The following is a 21,889-nucleotide window of genomic DNA, read 5'->3' as shown; positions in this document are numbered from 1 at the left end:
GCATCTCGAGATGCTTTGGAAAAATCTCAAGATACTTTAAAAACATTTGGAAAGATCTTGAGACCTTTTGTTTTCATCTCAAGATTTTCTGAAAGATCTGGAGATTGTCATGAACAATCTCAAGATTGTCTTATAAGATCTCAAGATTTCGTCTAAAATATTGAGATCTTTAGAATGAATCTTGAGATTTTTCAATTTTTAACGAAGCGTGAAGACCCCCACTGGGGGTCATTATGATCCGCTATGTAACAGAGAAGTTTTTGACAAAATATTGGATATGTACCTCTAAGCTGTAAATAGTCAGAGGCATTAGTCCAAAGTGCTCTGCTCATTCCAATAATAATCTGCTCAGTGTTGATCCCAAACAGAAAGATTTCCAAAAGATAACTAAAGGAATTTACCTAATATGTAAAAAATGATTATGATCATGTTATTCAAGTTAGAATGGCTAATAACAAATGGCTAGGTATGACATGTTTGTGTTCAAGTTCTACAACTTTGCAGTTTAGGGGGTTTAAACCTTCTTGGTTACAGAGAGTTGAAGAAGTCAGAGGGGTAAGAAGGAATTAGTCCCTGGATACCTCAGTCACTGGCAGGAAGATTATTCATTAATTTTTACTTTAAGTACATAATCATCTCAAAATGTACCAAAGGAATTACAGGGACATGACTGAAGATAGTTGTGATAGATGATGATAGAGTTGTTAACCAATCATCACATGTTACTCAGTACAGTCATTTATAGGAAGTATATTGCTGGGTGTTACAGTATTTCAGTTCACTACACCGGAAATTGCTAGAATGAAACACAATCATCCCTGCAGGTTGGTGTGTCAGGCATATCATATTGGCATTCTGTGTATTAAAGATAATACAACTTTTTCTTACAATTGACGGGAGGAAAGACTGCTTATAGACAGCACTAGTCTCTAACCTGTATCTTGGAGTTAGTTATACATGTGTTTAAGAGGCACTGTTACCCAAGCAAGGCCAATCCAATCTTGGTACATAGACATTTCAAAGTAGAAATTCATCAAAAAGATGACTCAGAGGTGAAAATAGAGGACTGGGAGAAAAAAAACTTAAAATGACTAGTATGTTCCCCTTAGACTCTGGTTTGCCTGTTAATTTAATTTTTCAACTCTGTATTTAGTTTTCAAATTCACGAGCCAACCATTCAAATTGTTGTGGCCTAACAGGAGAGTCCACAGGTACTCAGTAACTATGAATCATGATGAGAGGTAAGTGACCTGAAGAACACTTACTAGCTCCCATGGAAATGATCAATTTAATACAATGGGTCCAGTGGGAGGTGCACTTGCCCCGTGTTAGGTTTAGTGTGATGGCAATCAGTAAGAACTACTCTTTGTGGCCTCCAAGCTGTCAAAGTCATAATACAACCCTTTATCTCTGTCAGTGGGAAGTTAACGATTTTGAAGGTGTCAGAGAATTGGTATTGTGAGGGATATGCGAGAAGGGAAGTCAGATTCAAGTTTTCATCCTATTCATCTGTTTGCATCACTTCTTTTGGCTAAATTGTCTAGACTTTAAGCCAAGATCCAAGAACCAAGAAAATACACATTGTAAATTGTGACCTTTGCTTGCCTTCCATTGTAAAATCGTTGCCAAGCAAGAAAACAAACTGGCTACACCGCCACAATATTGAGATGCTGGGAGAGTCTACATTGTACATGGCTGTGGACATTACTGGAAGTTCTATTCTGGTCCATCTGCTTCTTTGGCACGTCGAATTACCTGCAGATGCAGCTGTTGAGTAATGAGAAACTCATCACACTTAGAGCTCTGCAAATAAGCGCTGCCAGAGTCATTTACACTTGCAATCAGGTGGTGAAATTGCCGTTGATACGAAAGTATTACCAGAAGGTACCAACCAAGCTCTGAATTAAAGCATCACCATTCGTTCTGTAAATTGGGTGGGAAAGAGTTGCTTGATCATGTCAAATGTAGTAACGAGTTGCTGAGGCCATATCAAATCATTGGTTGATTCTTGGATTGAGCAGTGCTGATTCTGAGCTAAAGAAAACAACAACATAAAACTGAGGAGAACAGTTTCTGGCCAGAAGTTGTTAGTTTTTACATTATTTCTTTATTAATCTGATGTGACTAAATATACATGTAGATAGTCACATCCTAGTTTTCTTCTCAGCTCTCTATTTTTATCGTAGAAATCGCTCCACGGAAATAAATTGGTGTGGCCTATGGAGATTTTCACTTGAAAAGTTAATCAGATTTTCCAAGTCTCAAGATACCACTGAGGATCAAGTTGCCCTTTTTCCTGTCCTATTCTACGCTGGATATGGATAAAGATTATTACTTTCTTTTGGGCTGAAATTGAACCTGGAGGCAAGGAAATGGACCTGGCCAATCCTTCTACATTCTAACAATAAATTGGCTGCTCATTACAAGTCTGCTCATTGCAAGGAAGACCCGCTGGGGCATCCCAAAAAACCAGCCCATCAAAAATTTATCATCAGTTGTTAAAGTGTGCCATTACCAGCAGAGTCTGGTCTGTCTAGATGGCAAATTGAAGTAATAAAACACGATGTTGGAAAATCCTATTGTTGTTCCACTGCCTGCCAAGTCCTATTTGATTTGCTCTGTGATACAAACCTTTTAGGTGGCACAGGGGCTGTTAGGCCACACCAGTTCAATTTGCCGTTTTTTACACATCTTGAAGATCAGCATGAGAACAGAGTCTGAGGGAACTCACAGTTTCAGGAAGTGAGCATACTCCTACTGCAATATTGACCTCCTTCATAGAATGTCCAAGCAAAATAGGTTGCAGGTGATGGCCTATCATTCCAACACTTACACCTGTATGTTACTGTTTTGAATGAAAGTATTGTAGAATCTTTGTGTTTGAACCAAATAAGAATTTTCATTCTAATGTTGTCCTCTTGGTCTGTGGTCTGTAAAATTGAATGTGGGCATGGACGCTATCTCAGGAATAAAATTTACACAATGGGCACGTATCCCTCTAGAATTCAGCATCTTATTTCTGTGTATTACTCAAATAACTATAAAACAGGCAATTTCATGGGGGCCTCAGAGAAGACAGAGTAATTCTACATGTACCTAGGTCTGAAGAGATGATGCCATTTTTATTAGTTTCTCATGGATGGATGCAATTGTTACTGTACGTGTGCCTTTGAAGGCCTTACATTTCAATTGTCTCACATCCATTATTTTTTGGTCTTCAAAGAAAATCTCCAATAACCAAAGCAAAAAGAACAAAATTTGTAATTTAGAATTTAAAAAATCAACAGCAGGCTACATGTAGCTTTCATGAATTTGCAAACATTGAATTACCCTCAGGTACAATAAAGCATTATACATGTATAAAGATGCTGTGAAATTTTTATGATGGTAGGTTAAGGATAGCACTACCCATATATCCATGTCATAACCAGTGTTTTACAGAGGATAGTGTAAGAGTTGTAAATTGCATGTAATAGGTAAACTTCATCAAACGTTTTTGCTTTTGCTTTATCTTCATAAACACTGTCATGGAAGAAAATTGTTGCACAGATCAGGCCACACTGATTTGAATTGCTGGGTTTCAAATATAACAAAAGTTAATTATGCTAAATTGGACTATCAAAATAAAGACTTGGAAGACTGAGAGAAAGTCTGTCTCTCATATAGACAGTGGATATAGTTAGATCAAGTTCTTTCAGTCTTGTTTTCATCTTTTGCTGCTGAGTTCCTGACATTTATCGGTACTATTAGGATGTCAAAGGATCAATAAAATAAATTAGTGTAGCCTTAGTGATAATGAGAAAGTCTAGTAATGATAGTGATTATACTAAGACCTACAAATATAGACCTACAATTATATTCCCAGCATGTTGGACTTTTGCCCAATTCCCATTCAGATCTGCTACAGGGTACATAAAAATGCATAATGACAGTCTTGTGACAGCTTTAATTCTGTAATAATTTCTTCTTCCTTGAAATGCAGAAAGGCTGCATCCATCATTCCTGTGACTAAGTGTTTTCACGAAAGAGAAGAGCTTATTGTATTTTTACAGGCAAAAGGTTATTGTATTGTGCTTAACGGATGTTATTTTACTCGTGTGTCGGAAACAGAAAGGAACAAAAGATTTGTTACGATGGCTAAGGACTTTCTGGCGTTCATACAAAGGCAGTATTAAATAACCTATACTCAGGATCAGTCAGGGGATATTAAGATGTATAGTCAGGTAGAGAGGTATAAAGACTTTATTGTGCGATGAATTGTAAGTCTTATGTACTGTTGGAATAAATCATAATCATGTGGATGTCTTATGCAGCTGATGCACTTAGTGATATGTATTTTATGTGCATGCAGCAGGAAATATGATTTATGTGCAGCATATCTGATATGCAACAAATACCCTGTTTGACATGCATTTTCGGTTTGATAATGTAGTAGCGGTTATTACATTCACTGATATCTGTTGTTTCTCATCTCGATTTTTAACTGAACCGAGTAACCTATTTTTCGTCTTGAATTACAAGAAAAGATTGCAGTGAGCAGTTTTGAACAGCTCACAGCAAGAAAATTGATATGACTTGAAAGATCAATAAAAGAAGACTTACTGCTATTTTCCAATACGCATACTGTTATATACAGTAACATGAATCAAGGATGGATTAGTGTTACAACTTAAAAGGGTTTGATATGGTGTGTCTATGAAACCAGGCAGGGTGTGCATGTAATAAGAAGAGACAGGAAGATATCACATGAGATGGAGGAGTGCACGTCTATCAAAGAAAAACTTAGGCATGAGTACCGGTAATCTCCTTGCTGTTGTTGCAGGCTTCATGCATAGATTGGTGGGGTCAGTCTATCACAGGCTCAAAATCTTATTCCAAAACTGTATCCACCAATTCTATGTTCAAGTTGGTACCAATGTATAATATTATGTCATTGTTCAGGTATTAATAGTGGTGGTTGAGAGATATAAAACTGTCTTATAAGGACTGCTTCTTGTGATGTAGCAGAATTTGACACCCAGATCATGTAATTTAGTGTCACCCCATCTTGTATTTTAAGTTGTGATTCATACAGAAGTAGGTCGTATTGTCAACTGAATATTAAAGAACAGATTACTCATCTGATCACCATTCCTGGAACACCATTAAGTGAGAATTGATTCCGTGGCTGCATCTATTGAATGGGAATGATGACCAAATCATGCTGGGATTGTGTGTGTGGGGAGGGGGGCACAGACACACCCAGAACCTGACCTATTCTTTTCAAACATAATTGATGAAGCTTAGGCAACAATGCTTTATTTCCTTGGTTCTGGTAACGGGGAAAGCAACATGGAACAAGGCAATCAGAGATGGCAGGACCTTGCATGTGCATATACTATTTTGGGAGTAAGTCAGAGGCACACACAGACACAGAGACAAGCAGACATAAATTCAAACATTAAAAAATCCAGTGGCTAAAGAAAACATGAAGCAGAACCTTTGTATACGTGTATCTACTGAGCTTTTGGGGATTAGATCAGACCTCTATTTCTATCTAATTCTCATAGTATGCTAAAGGTTTGTGTATTCACCCATGTAGTCTTAATGTGGACAGGTGTGATATAGCCATCCCATTTGGGAATGTTTTTGTTTCCATCCAAGCAGAAAGGTGGCATATGGAAAGCTGTTGTATCTGGGAAGACTGCCAAGAGTATGAACCTATTACTAGCCACATTTGGGGGTTGATAGTGTCATTTATATAGGGTGCAGTGGCACAATCTGGTTTATTGGTCTGTAAGGTTAACATGGAAATGAAGCTTTTTTTTTAATGAACCCAAAATTGAGAATTGAATTTGCGGAAAAGTATTGACTTGAGTTTGTGAACGTGAATAGGATTTACATTGATTTCATGGTTAGTCACAACTTTGAAAATTTAGATTAATTTACCTCATGTATACATTAAGATATCTTCCAATGTGAAAGTCAAATATATTGTTTTTGTATAATTTAGAGACAGATGGTATCTGCAATGTTTGATTTTTAAGAAGAATGACTTGTTTTGTGACCGGAAAGGCAACAGCTGATGTATCAGCACCAAGGACAGGTCTATTGAAAATGTATATTGCATCTCCACATCTCCCTTACATCTTATGTTTCTTCATTTCTGTAGGCCATAACTTTGAGATGAAAGGAAAGAAACTAACCAAACATCTCTCCAAAGTTCCAAGGACACTTCATTTGTATTTATTTGCTATAAAAGTAAAAGAAAAAACTTGAGGCACAGAAAAACAACTTCAGTGCTTTCGCCTTGACTTTGCTGAATGCCTTTAAATGTCATTTATCCTTAGTAGAAACCAAGGAAACTGCTTCAGAATTTCTATATCTTGCTATGTACTAGTAGTGCTAGATTCAGTATCTAGTAGAAGTATGTTTTCACCAATTGCTTATGCCAATTTGTAGGGAGTAGCCATTTCCCATCAATTATCTTGCATAGTTATAGATCCATCCTGCTTTTCATTATGATTATCACATATCTATATCGGTATCACATTGTTCCTCACCTGCATGATTTTGCAAATCACTTAACAGTTGCTTTCTTGGCTTTCTTTTTTCTTTTTCCTTGATTCAGTTCGTAGTTGGGTCCAGATGCAGAAAGGCCCATGTGGTAAGTGTAGAGAGTAGACTCCCATCTCTATGTTCTGTTCTTGCACTGTTTTTGTTCTGTCTTTTGTTCCCACATGAATGTTTAGACATTGCTGTGTAGAATGCTTACCTTTTCTAACTCGTGCTTGTAGTTTTCACTTGTATAAGCTTTGTCCTTGCAAGCAAGACTTTTTAAAACAACCTTTCTATATTTCAGATTTTATGATGATCAAACACAAGAACATCTTGCCCTGCTCCATGTTTTCCATTGTGTTTTGTCAGATGTATGAAATTTGAAATATGTTCTATATTAAGAAGAAAGATCTCCCAAGCTATCTTGCAGGTAAAGCCAACAAAACTTCTTTTACAACAAAAAAGGCTTAAATTTCATACCAATCAAAAACAAGCTAGTATAGTATAAAATTGAATGTTCCCAAAATTTGTAAATTTTGTCACAGACTAAAAAGACTTATCATCAAAATATGTGTCAATGTGTCTCCTTGATTTGTCACTTACTTATTAGTCCTCTGCAAATTGAATACAATCATAAACTTTATGGTTACAACCAAATTCTAGACATTCATTTGATTAGGTTTTTTCAAACACAATTCTCAGTCCAGGACCACAGGTTAATACAAACTTCCAGGTATCTGTGACCCCTACCAGGTCACTTGGCTGCTTAACAGGGGTTAAGGCTGGGCTTTCTAATTAATCTGTCATGGGATGGTGAAACTATCTTGTGTATTGTTTGCCAACATATGTCACAGTTTGCCTTTTGCACTGATAAACAAAGCATTTTATGTACATGTATATGTTACTGATGCTATCATGTACCTCCTGTAGCAGGAAAAATGACGGATACCAGCCCTAATATTTCAGAGGCATTTCTCATTCTTTATTTATTTGATAAGGCCACACCAATCTAATTTATTGATTATTGGATTTAAAGAAGATAATGCTAAACTTGAAAATCAGCATGAAAACAGAGTCAGAGGGAAAGTTTGTTGCTTGGTTCACACATTATCAAGGCTTCTCTCCGGCTCCTGTTTTCATATACTTTTGCAAACAAATATCCAGGAATCCAAGAAACAGATTGGTGCGGCCTTTGTAGATTTACTAATATCATGTATTTGGATGTTTGAACTCATTGCACTATAAACCAGTATGTAACTTTTGGCCCATGTTTTGTCCTTGTCAGAATCGACAGTTTCCCAGGTTTGTAGTAAAGGAGATGGAGACAATGTATGTGGAGGAGCTGAGGAGCTCCATCAACCTGCTCATGGCCAACCTGGAGAGCATGCCCGTCTCCCGGGGCAACCAAGACTCCAAGTACTCCATACAGAGACTTAAGAGGTGAGAGGTCACATGGAGTCAGGGAAAGTGTTGAGTACGCAAATAGATTTCATAGATAAATCAATGTTTCTTGTCAAGACCTTCCTGCCTTCTTGACATTGAAGACAAGGAAGATGCAGCAATTTTTGTTTTTTTAAGTGTCAAAAATAATGCTTACATGGTTGTCATCCCTTAAAGCAGTTTTATGTAATCTATGCCTCCATGCAGCCACGTGCACACCAGATTACTTCCACAGTTTTCAGACCTATTAAAGTTGAATTTGACAAAAGGATATCTTAAAAACAAGAGCTATGAGGAAAACTTCAATCTTACAGTATTTCCCCCCAACTGTTATTCCAAGGCACAAACATTTTCTTAAATTTTTCATGGTGATATAATTATGATTCTGCTTTATCTTTTTAAATCCAAGAACCACCAAATTGAGTTAGAGCAGCCTTATCTGCAGCAGACACATTGCAGCTGTCATGCTGTGAATGTTGATAAGGTGGTTCTCAACAATGGTGCATAATAAGTCTTCACAGGAAATCTTTAGAATGCTAATGGCAATGTAAATAACATGCCAAGTTCTTGTATAGAGTGTCCCTGCTGTTGAGCTGAAAGGTTCTTGGTTCAAATTCTGGTCCATCCACTGATCTTCCGAATCCCGAATTTGTTATTGGTAGGAGCTACTGTCATTTTGATGGGGTCCAATGTCTTAGGAGAGCCGTTCCTTGGGCATCTTAAAGCTTCCACCTTACTTAGTGTTGAGAGTAGGGGCCCATCTGAGTGTGCACTGCTCAAGACCTGTTAGTTCTGAAAACAAAAGCAAGCCTTTGATAATTTCTTGCTTGTTGGCCAGCCTTGTCAAATGTCAAATTGAACAAATGAAATGAAACATTTTGGAACTTTGTGCACATTATAAAGTTTGATACCAGTTGATACCAATCATTGCAATAGTCTGGCCACCCCAAAGTAATTAGTCCTGTCTTTCTTTTGTTCAGACAAGTGATATTGTAGCGTCACATATTTGAATAAGTGGACTACCCCATGCAGAAAACAAATTTAGCAATCATATCTAACAGTCTTTCTAACACCCCATGAAGCTTTACATCCCCACAACTTAGCTGTGCTGTTTCCAATCTAACCAACACACATTGATAACAACATATCCAGTGCTATTCTGTGGAGGTATTACAATTATGGTATTTCAAACTGGAGTCACAAAGTCTACCATCATCACAGCTATTGTACTGTAAGGCCACACCAATCTATTTCCTTGCTTCTCGGACAATTTTAAAAAGAAATGTTAGCAAAAAGTCCAGATTAAACAGGGCTGGAGGAAAACTTGATCCCGTTACAGTATTTACTCCCTAAAACTCTGTGTAGCACTACATGCTTTTGCCTCACAAACTGACTTCATATTCTAAGTCCTGTACTTTAGGGTGGCTCTGTGAGTTAGGCCAGACAAATTTGGTTTGTTCTCTGAGCTGAAAGGGTGATGCTAAAATGGAAGATCAATGTGAAAACAGAGTTTGAGGAGAAAATCTGTACCTTGTTACACAAAGCTTCAGGATGTGAATATAGTCAGATTCCCCCCAGCCCTGTTTTAATCTTCTTGCTTTATCTTTCAAATTACTTTTAAATGTCAGAAAACCAAGGAAGTGAACTGGTGTGGCCTAACTCCATGGTATTTTGCAGAGGAGTCAGGGAGTCTGCCTACATCGCTGCAGCTTTTGTACTGTACGGCATACCAGCATTAATTACCATGGACCCTGACACCTTTATGACAAGCATTTAATGCAAGCCGACAATTAATCGTGGAAACGCAATTATAGCGAGCTTATTAAGCATCCAACAAGCTTCTTTGAGGTCATCTGGTTCAGCCAACTGAATAGCAAGACTTAATGTTCCTCCATGCCTACTGTCATGTGCACTGACTAACCTATTAATTACTGCATATGAGGCACATTAGATTCAAAGTCAGTGGAAAGTATACACATGTAGATTAGCCTAGAGCTGCTTGGTATACATACATTTTTAATGGATAAAAAGGCAACTGCCTGTGTGATCCATATCTGAAACCTTAAAACTATAACATTACAATAGATAAATTACAAAAATATAAAATATACATTGTCCCCGCTAATAGTTCAGCGATAGTTACTTAAACGTTCAGATTTACAATGTTAGAGTTGTACTTGTAATATCCACAGTTCAGAGTTTGTTATGATCAAGTTGTAATGTCCATGTATAGCTTCAGAATTTAGCCAGCCTTCTTTATTACAATGTATGTGGATTTCATTCCCTTCGGCCACATTCAATAACAAGTTTCAAAACATTAATGCTCAGAATATTGTATGCCTTACAAATTTGATCATGTGCAAGTTAAAAATGTAAATGATAATTTTACACAGCATAGCTTTTTTCTGTATTGATGACAAATCTCATGCATTTACATGTGTTTTTTTGTGCATATGTCAGAAATATCAGATCTTGTTTTAAATCACTGCAGGGCGCAGAACTCTGCAATCTCCATGTTGGAAGTTGCAGATGACACAGAATCAGCACTCTCCAAATCAGATGTAGTCTTGTCATTCACACTAGAGGTAGGTTCTCTAAAGCAGATGTGGTTGTGTCATTTACACAAGAGGTGTGTAAATCGAAAAGTCTAAATTATAAGACTTGTTACTATTATTCATACTAAAGTTAGCTTATGTTATATCATTCACACTGAAGTGAGTTATATAAAATTTGATGCTTTGGTTCTCATCAAAACTTCAGCAATCTTGTTACTTTCTTCCCTCTTTGATGTTGTATTCCCACAGGTGGTAGTGATGGAGGTTCGAGGGCTGAAGTTTTTGGCCCCCAACAAAATAGTTTATTGCACCATGGAGGTAGATGGTGGGGAAAAATTACAGACTGACCAGGCAGAAGCATCCAAACCCATGTACGTGTCAGCATTTGTCCATTGCTATAATTTGTCAGCAGGCCTAGCCCTTTGCAACAGCCACAGGCTAGTTGGACTGACCTGGCTGTGCGTGCTGAACAGCTAAGCAAATAATTAAATAAATCATAAGTAAGGAATTATAAGAGCTTGAAGAGACGTAAGGAACAACATAGGCAAATCACCCTGCATATGCTTCTTAGTTTGTATCTTGTTTGACAGAGTGGTAGCTGTTTGAAATGAGAGAAAATGTTCTTTTTCTCCACAGGTGGGACACTCAAGGTGACTTCACCACCACACATCCACTACCTGTAGTCAAGGTCAAACTGTACACAGAGAGCACGGGGATGCTTAGTTTAGAGGACAAAGAACTGGGGAGGGTAAGAATGTTCTTCAGAATTGTTCTTTTCATTGAAATAAGCATTACATTGACCCTTAAAATAGACATGATGACTTTTCCTGGAGTGTTTTAGCTCTCCTTTGTCACATCTGTATTCCTGTATGCCTGCAAATCCTGGACTCTAACTGGAAAACCAGAGAAAAGAATACAGACCGCAGAAATGAAATGACACATGATATTAAGTGAAACAATAAGAGGAACAGAAAACTGAGAAGCGAGGAGAAAACTTCTATGTTGCCCCAGCAGTTGAATAATTAAGACTAAGGGATATATTTTGTCTTACTATTTTATCTCATTTCATATGTCCAGGTTGTATGCAAACCGACAGCAACCAGCCCAAAGCACCCAGAATGGCACACTATGAGTCCTGCCAAGGGCATTCCAAACGAAATCAAAGTCAAAATGGCCGTCAGAATGGACAAGCCACAGAACATGAAGCATTGTGGGTAAGTTCAGATGCCTGCTTGTCTCTTGTTTGGTGAGTTCCCTGAGTAGGACTGGAAATGCAGGTTTGCACTTGAGAATTTAGAGATTTGCCTGTATTTATCCTCCCAGGTGTCATATGCAGGTTAGTGCAGGTGAATTTGGAGCTGTGCAGTTATTTACTCTAACAACCTACATGTAGCTCACGCTGGTCCCTCCTAAAACCAGCTCACAACACCACATACAGCCAATAGCAGTTCAGCAATTCAGTAGAGTTGGTAAAGAGATTCAAAATCATTATGTTATTACTATTACTTCAACTGAAACAGTACTTTTGATGGTCTGTTTAGTGCTGGTAATTCTGAATGTTATTTGCACCAGTTCATGTATTCTGATTCCTGCAAAGCAACAGTTTCAGACGGATGCCAAGATGGACAGTAGATAACTGCAATGAATATTGTATTTACTCTTATCTTTATTAACCATATGGTCAAAAATGATTTACCCAACAGTGAGAAGGGGGTATTCGGATCTCATGCTTCCGAGTTGTTCTGCCACGGCTGTTTTGTTTGTAAATTACATTTTCCTAACTGTCTTTCGATTCGTGGTAATATTGTCGTGATCTGTGTCTTAAAGTCTATTCAATTATCTCACTTGTAAACCTGTTTCTTGCAGGTACCTCTATGCATTAGGCAAGACAGTGTGGAAGAAATGGAAGAAGAGATACTTTGTACTTGTGCAGGTAATGATTAAGGATGAGTTTATTCATATCCGCTTTTAACTCTTCTTTAGCAAGCTATCCGTCCAGAGGTCAGGAAAAAAAGAACACTACAATGCAATACAAAGCAACATTTGCATCGCATAAATACACCAATGTAAAACATTTACATGTAGATGTACAAATATGTCGGTAGACATGATGAATGCTGCCTGTTCTGCAGATCAAAGTTTCTGTGGACATAGATCGTGATCAGAATGCTGGGAAGGTTTTAGGGTCTCCCATTTATAAATCCTAAGTCAATCCATTGATCTAAAGGAAACTTAAGGTCTGACTGTCCACATGCAAAGAAAAATTTACAGATCAGGATCTTTACCAGCTGAATCGGTAGATCACAATTAATCTTTATCCTGAAATATACATAGATAACAGTTCAGTCTACACTAAAACCCTGTCCAGTCTTAAAACTTACGCACCATAACTTGTCTACCTGAACAGAATCCCCAAAGTGTGTACTCCTCAAATAAATAGGCCTGACACTGTGTTCTGTTTGTGTAATGTACCGTAACATACTTAAATCACCAGGTATGTAACATGCTTTATGTATCCCAAATCACCACTTGATCAATGGCCCATGCCACAATAAAGGTTCAAGCACACCCCATTGTTTTGCAAGAATGAAACATTTAGTAGCATTTACAATCACAAATTACATGTGGTTCTTTTCATATGTCCCAGAATTGTCTTAGAATTTGTTGGCAAGGTGCTCAGAACTCAAGGCAGTACTCGGGCATGTTAAAGTCCCCAAAGGAGTAAATCAAAATTTGTAGTGTTTTTCTTATGTCTCTCAAATCATCTAAGAGTCCCAGAATTGTCCTCAAATTTCTCTCATATGTCCTAAGTTTGTAACTATCCCAAAAGGAAGTCTCTATGTGATACTGAAACATTCAGTGCAATACTTTATTAATGCTGGATCACGTTATGATCAATGGCCCATACCATGATGAATGTTTCTGTACATGCCCCCATTATTTTGCTCAAAGCCTCAAAGGAGTAATTAGTGCTTTTCATACATCTTCAAAGCCATTTAAGAGTCCCAGACTTGTATTCAAATTTGTTTTATGGGCCGTAATTACCTGGCCAAAATACAAAGAGTATGTAGTCTGAAGTCTGAAGTACCTCTTCATAATCATCTTTTACTCCCAGAATGGTCTTCAGATTTCCTTCATGAACCCTCATTTTGTTCTCGCCTGATCTCACAGCAATACTCAAACATGTTGTAGGCCCCAAAAGGAGTATTCCATACATTTCTTGCATCTCGAAAACAATCCAAGGGGTCCAGATTTGTATCAAGAGTTTTATAGACCCTGACTTTCGTATCACCTCAAAGTGGCACTCAAACATGTTATTGGCCCCAAAGGAGTATTAAATGCTTTTCTTTTGCCACAAAACTCATCTTAACGACCCAGAATTATTCTCATTAGGTTTTGCTCATGGACCAAAGACCATGTAGTCATCTGGGTGGAAAGTCTCCAAGTGGTACTCAGATGTGGTCCTGACAGAAGACGTGGTGTGTCTATAATCCCTCCATAATCTCCCTGTCCTGCGCAGGGAGACAGCTAATCCCCAACCCCTCACCCTGCATCTCTACGGAGATTAAAGGATTTAACTTGGGATAAACAAGCTCTAACTGGGCAGGTAAACTTGGCAGGAAGCCATTGGGTAGGAAGATAAAAGGGTGTACTGTGACAGGGGCATCCCTCTGCTCTGGGATAAGGGAAATTTCCTGCCAAAGTTTACAATCTGTGGAAACTGATGGTGTTAAGGTACAGCAATTCAGAATAGACTCTGCAAGCTAAAAGTATGAAATTGGAGTCATTTGCCAGTCAATTCAATGAAACAAGTGTTTTAAAAGTGTTAATATGTTGTTTGTTTTGTTGTTGTCCACCTTTGCAATGTGCTCCTAGTATTGAAAATGTGATACTAAGTAGTGTGGATTCCTGTCCTTGGTGCTGAAAACTTGGAGTTGATGTTGTTCTTGAAGAAGTTTGATGACGTTGTAGGTCTATTGTAGCACCCAACTATTCCTGCCTAACTGGATTGATGTATATATATATTTTCCCACACCCGACCAGGTGAGCCAGTACACCTTTGCAATGTGCAGCTATCGCGAGAAGAGGGCGGACCCCAGCGAGATGATGCAGTTGGACGGATACACAGTAGACTATACAGAACCTGTGCATGGTGTGTGGACTGCTATTCAATTCACATAGACTCCAGTGTTCGATTCAGGACTTTACATGTCCTTGGTGCTGAATGATCAGTTATTCAACCAAAGTCAAACTTTCTGTTCAACTCAATAAATATTGTTTGTGGCTGTGGTACTGAAATTATCTAACACTTAACTGGTGCAGCTGGTCTTTTGTACAGTTAACAAAATTGCTCTGTCCCTGGTGCTGAAATGTAGGCAGTTGCTGCATAATTTCCATGCCCATCATTCTTCCTTTGGGAGGAACTTAAAGGCTTTAGTCCTGTGTAAGTAGGAACATTGGGTTTTAAACCTCTGTTCATCTGAGAACCCAGCACACTTACTGATAAGAGTAGTGGTGAAAATGCACACTGCAGCAAAGGCTACTAGTTACTGATAAAAGCTCCATGCTTTATCTCATTAAAGAAATACTGTTTTATCTTAACTTTGTTCCCACAGACCTGGAAGGGGGCAGGCACTTCTTCAACGCGGTGCGGGAGGGTGACAGCGTGCTGTTTGCCAGTGAGGAGGAGTCAGACCGGATGATGTGGGTTCAGGCCATGTACCGTGCCACTGGCCAGTCCCACAAGCCGGTCCCTCCCACCCAGGTCCAAAAGCTGTCCAATGGCCAGCTCTCCCGTATTCAGGGAGGTGGGTTGGACGGGCACATTTCACTCTTCTGTAAGCAGCCTCCATTTTTACCTCTATGTGTACGTCCAGCTGGATGTCCCACGTGTTTGGCCGTGTTTTTCTGCTTCCAACCAACCTTGCAGGTTTGCAGAGGGGAAGTCACACCATGATCCCTAGTCTCTACCGTAGACAGCATGTACCCTCTTTAGAGGAGGTGCTCCATTGGGCTTAGAAACCAGCTGTGCACTGTTTCACACCAAGGGTCACAATATAATTTATTATAGAATACAGAATTTATATATTAGAGAATACAGAATTTGAATCAGATACTATTCATCAGTGTCATTGATGACTCTTCTTTATGATCACAATCACATATACTCATTTGATCATCTGATATCATTGTGTTGATTTGTTTAAGATCTGGATCTTGTTACCGACTGCTGCAGTGTAAAGCTGGATGTTTGAGAGCCCTGTTGAACATGTCTTCATAAGAGGGTTAAAGGCATGACTTTCTCCAAACTCCATCATAACTGAATTTTCCTGTGCCCTCTGCATGGAGTGTTTGCTTTGAGAGAAGCACTCGCACACATAAGCCACTAGAGCATGACATTTGATAGCCCTTCTTCCTAGCTGGTTTGGCATCCCTAGAAATTAACTCTAGTACTAGCTGAATGCTAGCACACTACCAAGTTGAACATAGACTGGAAAAAGATTTTGTAATCAGTTAGCTCTTTGTGCACGATGCAATTGAGTATGCGTAGCATTGCTTGCATTGCACGGAACTTGCAAAACCTACATGCATGATCCTGAGTACTACTGAATGCATTCACTGTAAAGTTTAATGCTAACACAGACATTTGCTGTTCCCTTTATGTTTCCCTCTGCGAATGTGCAAGGTAATCTATTTCTCGTCCATCTGGCAAAGTTTTCAAACTGAAAGCCTTTCTCATTACAGGGCGGGAAAATATTGTCACAAAAGAGTTTTCTACAACGTCACATGTACAGACTGTAATAAATGGAGTGGTGCTTTCTAATTAGTATTAATGATAGCATTTATTTAGGACCACAGTAGAAGACTTTTAGCGTTGAAATCTTTGCCCCTGGCTATGACAACTTTTCAGTGTTGCAGGTTCTGTGAGTATGTCTTGTATTGTCTGTCTTGCACGTGTGGTGGATACCTGTCTGCACAGTTGAGGTGGATTTACTGTCAAGAAGTCCCATGGCATGGAAAATTACGCACATTTGTTTTACCATTGGATTCTGCAAAAGAACAGATTTGGCGTAATATTTTAAAAACTTTACATGAAATGAACATCTGTGGAGGCATCTCAAGGAACACTACCTGTCCATAGAGGTGCTTGCAGAAAAAAAATTAGAGAAAACCAAAATACAGGAAATCAATGCTATATCTATGGGAGGAAACATCAAAGACATAAAAATGTGATAAAGGTAAGGATTTCCATACTGTGCAGACATACCTTCCACAGTTTTTGAGCATGTTGGCATCAGTAGTGGTCTTTTTCTCACTGCACGCTTCAGTTTCTCAATGTACATACTATATATTAGATGAACTTAACCATAGTGTACTTAGATCAACTAGAGTCCACACAAATTCAATTACCAGAAAAATGTCCTCACGCATGAATGCCAATCCCATGTAGGTAAGATGGTGTGGCCTATCATTTAACAACTTGCAGAAATATCAGTGCAAACAGTTCAGATAATGAGTTTTTGCAATGCATTGAGTAAGATTTCAACACAGCATGTGTTGGGCCATACTCTTTTAGATGTAGCACACAATGTACATTTTGTAGATTGCTTGGTGAAGTACTGTTATATTGACTAAATATTGATTATTGTATGACTTTTGATCACATCCTGAGTACTTTTTACAGTAGTGTAGTTCTGTACTAACACCAAAGATTAAGCTTCCAGTGTCATAGGCTTGAAAAGAAAGATCACCAGTTGATAATAAAGAACAGTTCTGTTTGACATTGACAATTGACATTGGGGATAAGCTGACATTAGTCCATACCAATCTATTTCCTTGGTTCATAGACATTTTGAATTGAAAAATTTAGAATGAGGAGTAGAAGGAAACCTTAATTTTTGACTTCCTGAAACTGTATGTATCAGGGTTCAGATGCTGTTTTCATATCGTTTTACTGACCAATTAAAAATCTTCAAGTTCCGCATTCTCAAAATCCAAGAACCAACAAATCAGATTGGTGTGGCCTTAAATGAGCATTTGCTGACCATTGTACACACGTCCCCTCCCCCATCTGTTGACCGACCCTTACTGTCAGACGCGGACCGAGCGCGGAAACACGGGATGGACGAGTTCATCCAGGCAGACCCCTGCAAGTTCGACCACCAGGACCTGTTCGAGATGGTGCAGAGGCTGACACTGGATCACAGATTGAACGACTCCTACTCATGTCTGGTATGATCTGTTTGTTTGCATTTTTTCACGTTAACAGTTATTAGAGTTTGAAATGTCACTAGGACACTATTCAGAGATGTGTATACACATAAAAGATTTTTGAAAATACAATGTATTGAGCAACAAGGCTATACTTTAAAGAGCTGTTTCATGTGTTTTTTTCTTTTATTTCAAAATGGAGAACAATAAACATCTGTACCTTTGTTAACTTTGTTTAGGGTTGGTTCAGCCCAGGACAGGTTTTCGTACTAGATGAGTACTGTGCCCGATACGGGGTGCGAGGCTGCCACCGACACCTCTGCTACCTGAATGATCTTCTGGGGAGGGCAGAGAATGGAACCATGATTGACCCCACCCTCATGCACTACAGTTTCGCCTTCTGCGCATCTCACGTGCATGGGAACAGGTACATGTTGCTTACTAGGACTGGTGTTTTCAACTCTTTCCTTCCATGTCCCTCAAAACTTCATAGTTCTAGGTAGGTCATCTGGCTCACAGCAGTCCTCCTCCCATCACGGTGTGAGGATGAATAAGTATGTAACAAGTACAGGGTCACCTTCACTTAACTGCTTAACTGTGCTTTCACACCGATAGAAGAACATCACTAGATCTCTTCTTTACTGCCCATACATGCTCAGCAACCCTGAGTCTTTTTTCACATGTGACTTGAGATATGGGTTATCCTATACAGAAGCGTCTGTCCATGAAAAGTTGAGGGCAGCAGGTAACATCTTTGTATAGATGCCTTGTATGTAAGAAATATATGTGTGTGTATTTGTTGGAAATCTAACAATGCATCACATAGGTCAGTACATGTTATGATACTGACGACCAAATCTGTTGATAAACAGTAATTTTGCCAAATTTTCTAGAGATGACTATTTTGCGATGTCCAGGCTTTGAAGCCATGATGGTACACTTTAGTCTGTCTCAACTCAAACCAAGCAGCCTTTTTGTACCATATAAACCAGCCCATCATTTGCTGCTCAATTTCCATAAATTTTGTAACAGATTCCTAACATTTTCAGAAAGATTGCTAGCACTGTCATCTGTGTAATGTGTGTGCTTAGAACATCATCGCACATGGCAATCCCAAATAGCCATTTCCACTTCATGCCCCAACTTTCCCTAAACTGGCCCATCACTCTCTGCTCAATGACCATACATTTTGTAACTAAATCCTAACACTTCCAGAAAGATTGCTAGCAGTATGAAGGTAGCAGTTTGGTTTGATTATTTTTCCTGGAGTCCAGCAAAATAAACAAATATTGCTGAAAAATTACTGAAATATAGATATTAGATACTGAAATATAGATGTAGAATAACAAAAAGTGTGAATCAAATTCAGAGCAGGGACATAACCCAAAATATACTGTGGACTTACATTTTGTAACATATGATAAAAATAGCCAATTATTTAGCTGCCAATAAAATGTCATATTAATAACTAACTGAAATGTGGTAGACACAAGGAGCTAGAGTGCAGCTTCTGAGCTTAAAGGACTTCCTGTTTGTGGGAAGAAGGTAATACTTCTCGACTCCAACCAAATGGCCATTTCCACCTGCTAAACTGTCCATCACTCACAGCTCTCCAGTGACGGAGGCACTTCGTGCTTACAACTGACACACCATCTTTCACCGCAACACCAGATTGCTTTTTCTTACACCGGCTTATTTGTCAGGCAGCCTGAGATAAAGCCTGAAGACTACCTCATTGCTCACTTTGCTGGTCTCTTTATGTGGGTGACACTGATTCCATTTGTTGGTTCTTGGATTTTTTAAAAAATGCATTAAAGCAGAGTGTGAGGGGAAAGTTTGTACACAATGTTTTATGGGTAGATTACAGTTAGATTCAAGTTTTTTTTATGTCCTCTTGCAAAGGCTAGGGTTAACTTTAAATAGCAATATCTCGACAACGACAAACGATATCGAAGTTTGGTTTGCAGTTTTACATCAAAATCTCTAGGAACCAGCAGTTTGAATTGGTCTGGCCTTTAACTTGTCAGTTAGCAGAGTTGAAGGCAGAAGCTTGCCTCATCACTCACACTCCTGGCCTCTATCCCAGCTACAGTTGATTCCTACATAGTTACCACTTAGCATTCTTCAATAACAGTTTTGACAAGCGTGTGCCTGCTGTCTGTTTGTTCATTAATTGCAACACCTATTGGCAAGATAGCTAATCTTCCTATCACTGCTTGACAAATTGGTTAATAACTAATTACTTGTTCAAAACAATTGTCTCCATGGGGAGCCCTAACATGATATGTGAGATTTCCAAGTGTTTATATCTAGCTGGCATTTTGTTGACAGTCTGCCACCTTCCTCAGCACAATACTGACTGGCTCTTCTTACAACATGTAGCTCTGCAGCTGAATGTAGGTGTCACTGCTGCAGTTTGAAGAAAATGTTCTCTAACATGGCTGATTTTATATCCCTCTTCATCACAATTCATAACTGGAGTAGATTTCTTGATTGAGTGACAAAACCAGTTATCATACCTTATTATAATACCTTGCCTATCTTAGAGTGTTCAGCCTTTCTTGTTAGCTTAAAAGCTGTATACAGGTTTCATCACATGCAAACTTCATGTTATGTTTCTGACTTGCAGACCAGATGGTATCGGCACAGTGACTTATGAAGAGAGGGACATTTTTGAAGATATCAAGGAAAGGCTGAGGTGCTTCTTGGAAAATCAAATCTCAAACTTCAGGTAAGACAACTTCTTTCTTTGAAGAAAAGAAGGTTTTTCCAGGTTGCCTCCCTATTCTACATGTAATGTGTCCAATATGTCACACATACATACAAGCAAAAACAGACCAACAGTTGTTTGTGCCTCCCTCCCCAGGTACTGTTTCCCTTTTGGAAGACCAGAAGGTGCATTGAAAGCCACATTGTCTCTGCTGGAGAGGGTAAGGGATTCTTTGTTTCTTCTTGTGATGTCTTGTGTTCTGTTGACCAAAAATTATTTAAGATACCCTTACTTAACAATACAAAAAAACAAAAGCAGATAAATTCTCTAAAGAGTCAGACGTTTCAGACAGTATCCACTACTTTTCCCAGTGACTGAGAACTTCTCCCCCCCCCAGGTGATGATGAAGGACATAGCCACGCCAGTCCCACCGGATGAAGTTCGTGCCGTCATCAAGTCCTGTATGGAGAAGGCCGCCCTCATCAACTACACCCGCATCTCCGAATACGCTCGCATCGAAGGTTCCTAACATGCACGCTTCCTCTAATGTGTCGTGGCTTCCACTATCTCTGCCCTATAATGTCCCTTCATTGTTTTCACCTTGACTCACCCCCCTGGCATCATGGTGTCCCCTACACCATTAGTTTGACCATGGCAGAGCATATTTTGCCCCTGCATTGACCTAGGCTAACCATATGTCCCCCCTCCTATATTTTGCTGATAGACCCTATGTTAAGCCTTACATCCACTGTTATAGCAGTAACCCATTGCATGTATTGGTGGTCCGTAAATAGAATGTCCCTCTTCTGTGCAGTGCAATTTTGCATTTACTACATGCCCAGATATTCTGCAGTTTACATGAGGTGAATGCCTAGTATGTGCTGTAGTTCCTACAGACTAGTAGTATAGCAGCAATGATTTCTATCATACACCTTTCCATTTTCCATAGCTTTGTGTACAATAATCTCTGTATCATCAATTGCAGTAAAATAAACACACAATTAGTTTTGTCTGAGGTTGTCCTCTCTTGCAATGGAAAAGTTACCTTATGTTTTTGTGAGTGCTATTTTCCATTTCTTTTTCCCTTACTCAGTTTTATCTGTTCTGTTGATTTCATGGTTTCATGTTACTCGTTGTTATAGAATATCCAGGCTTACAATGGTTTCCCATCCATTACAAACTGCACGGTTCAGATTCTAAGATTGCTTTGCACTTTCCAAGCCCTTGAGCAGTCTCGAAATGTTAATGTCTTACCAAAAACTGTACCAGAAAAGCAGTTCCTTCAAGTCAGATGTGCTGCAGCTGTCTGATAAGTGCCCGGATCCTTGCGGTGTCAGAGTTTGAGTGTTGGCCTTGAAATGTTCCAGGAAAGGCTTTAAACAGAATAGTGGTTCCAGGAAAATGGGCTTGGAGAGGGAACATGATGCATGGATGT

General features: G+C 38.9%; 1 protein-coding gene across 21 annotated transcripts in view; it reads left to right on the top strand.

Annotated features, from left to right (window-relative positions):
* The window catches only part of LOC109477317 (calcium-dependent secretion activator 1-like), a 73,560-nt gene that overhangs the window by 33,680 nt on the left and 17,991 nt on the right, over positions 1 to 21,889 (top strand). For 8 of the 21 annotated variants that reach the window (XM_019778488.1, XM_019778480.1, XM_019778484.1 and 5 more), the window contains exons 4-17: positions 6,611 to 6,646; positions 7,823 to 7,977; positions 10,469 to 10,562; positions 10,782 to 10,903; positions 11,169 to 11,280; positions 11,610 to 11,746; positions 12,399 to 12,465; positions 14,577 to 14,685; positions 15,149 to 15,370; positions 17,629 to 17,765; positions 17,984 to 18,171; positions 20,374 to 20,475; positions 20,611 to 20,674; positions 20,852 to 20,975. In XM_019778488.1, coding sequence (XP_019634047.1) covers positions 6,611 to 6,646; positions 7,823 to 7,977; positions 10,469 to 10,562; positions 10,782 to 10,903; positions 11,169 to 11,280; positions 11,610 to 11,746; positions 12,399 to 12,465; positions 14,577 to 14,685; positions 15,149 to 15,370; positions 17,629 to 17,765; positions 17,984 to 18,171; positions 20,374 to 20,475; positions 20,611 to 20,674; positions 20,852 to 20,975 — 1,669 coding nt within the window. The remainder of the gene's footprint in view (positions 1 to 6,610; positions 6,647 to 7,822; positions 7,978 to 10,468; positions 10,563 to 10,781; positions 10,904 to 11,168; positions 11,281 to 11,609; positions 11,747 to 12,398; positions 12,466 to 14,576; positions 14,686 to 15,148; positions 15,371 to 17,628; positions 17,766 to 17,983; positions 18,172 to 20,373; positions 20,476 to 20,610; positions 20,675 to 20,851; positions 20,976 to 21,889) is intronic. The other 13 variants (XM_019778490.1, XM_019778481.1, XM_019778494.1 and 10 more) reach the window with 3 other exon arrangements.

This window comes from Branchiostoma belcheri, unplaced genomic scaffold (assembly GCF_001625305.1).
Source record: "Branchiostoma belcheri isolate BF01 breed outbred unplaced genomic scaffold, Haploidv18h27 scaffold4, whole genome shotgun sequence".
NCBI lineage: Eukaryota > Metazoa > Chordata > Leptocardii > Amphioxiformes > Branchiostomatidae > Branchiostoma > Branchiostoma belcheri.
This window is presented reverse-complemented; position numbering and strand designations above follow the sequence as displayed.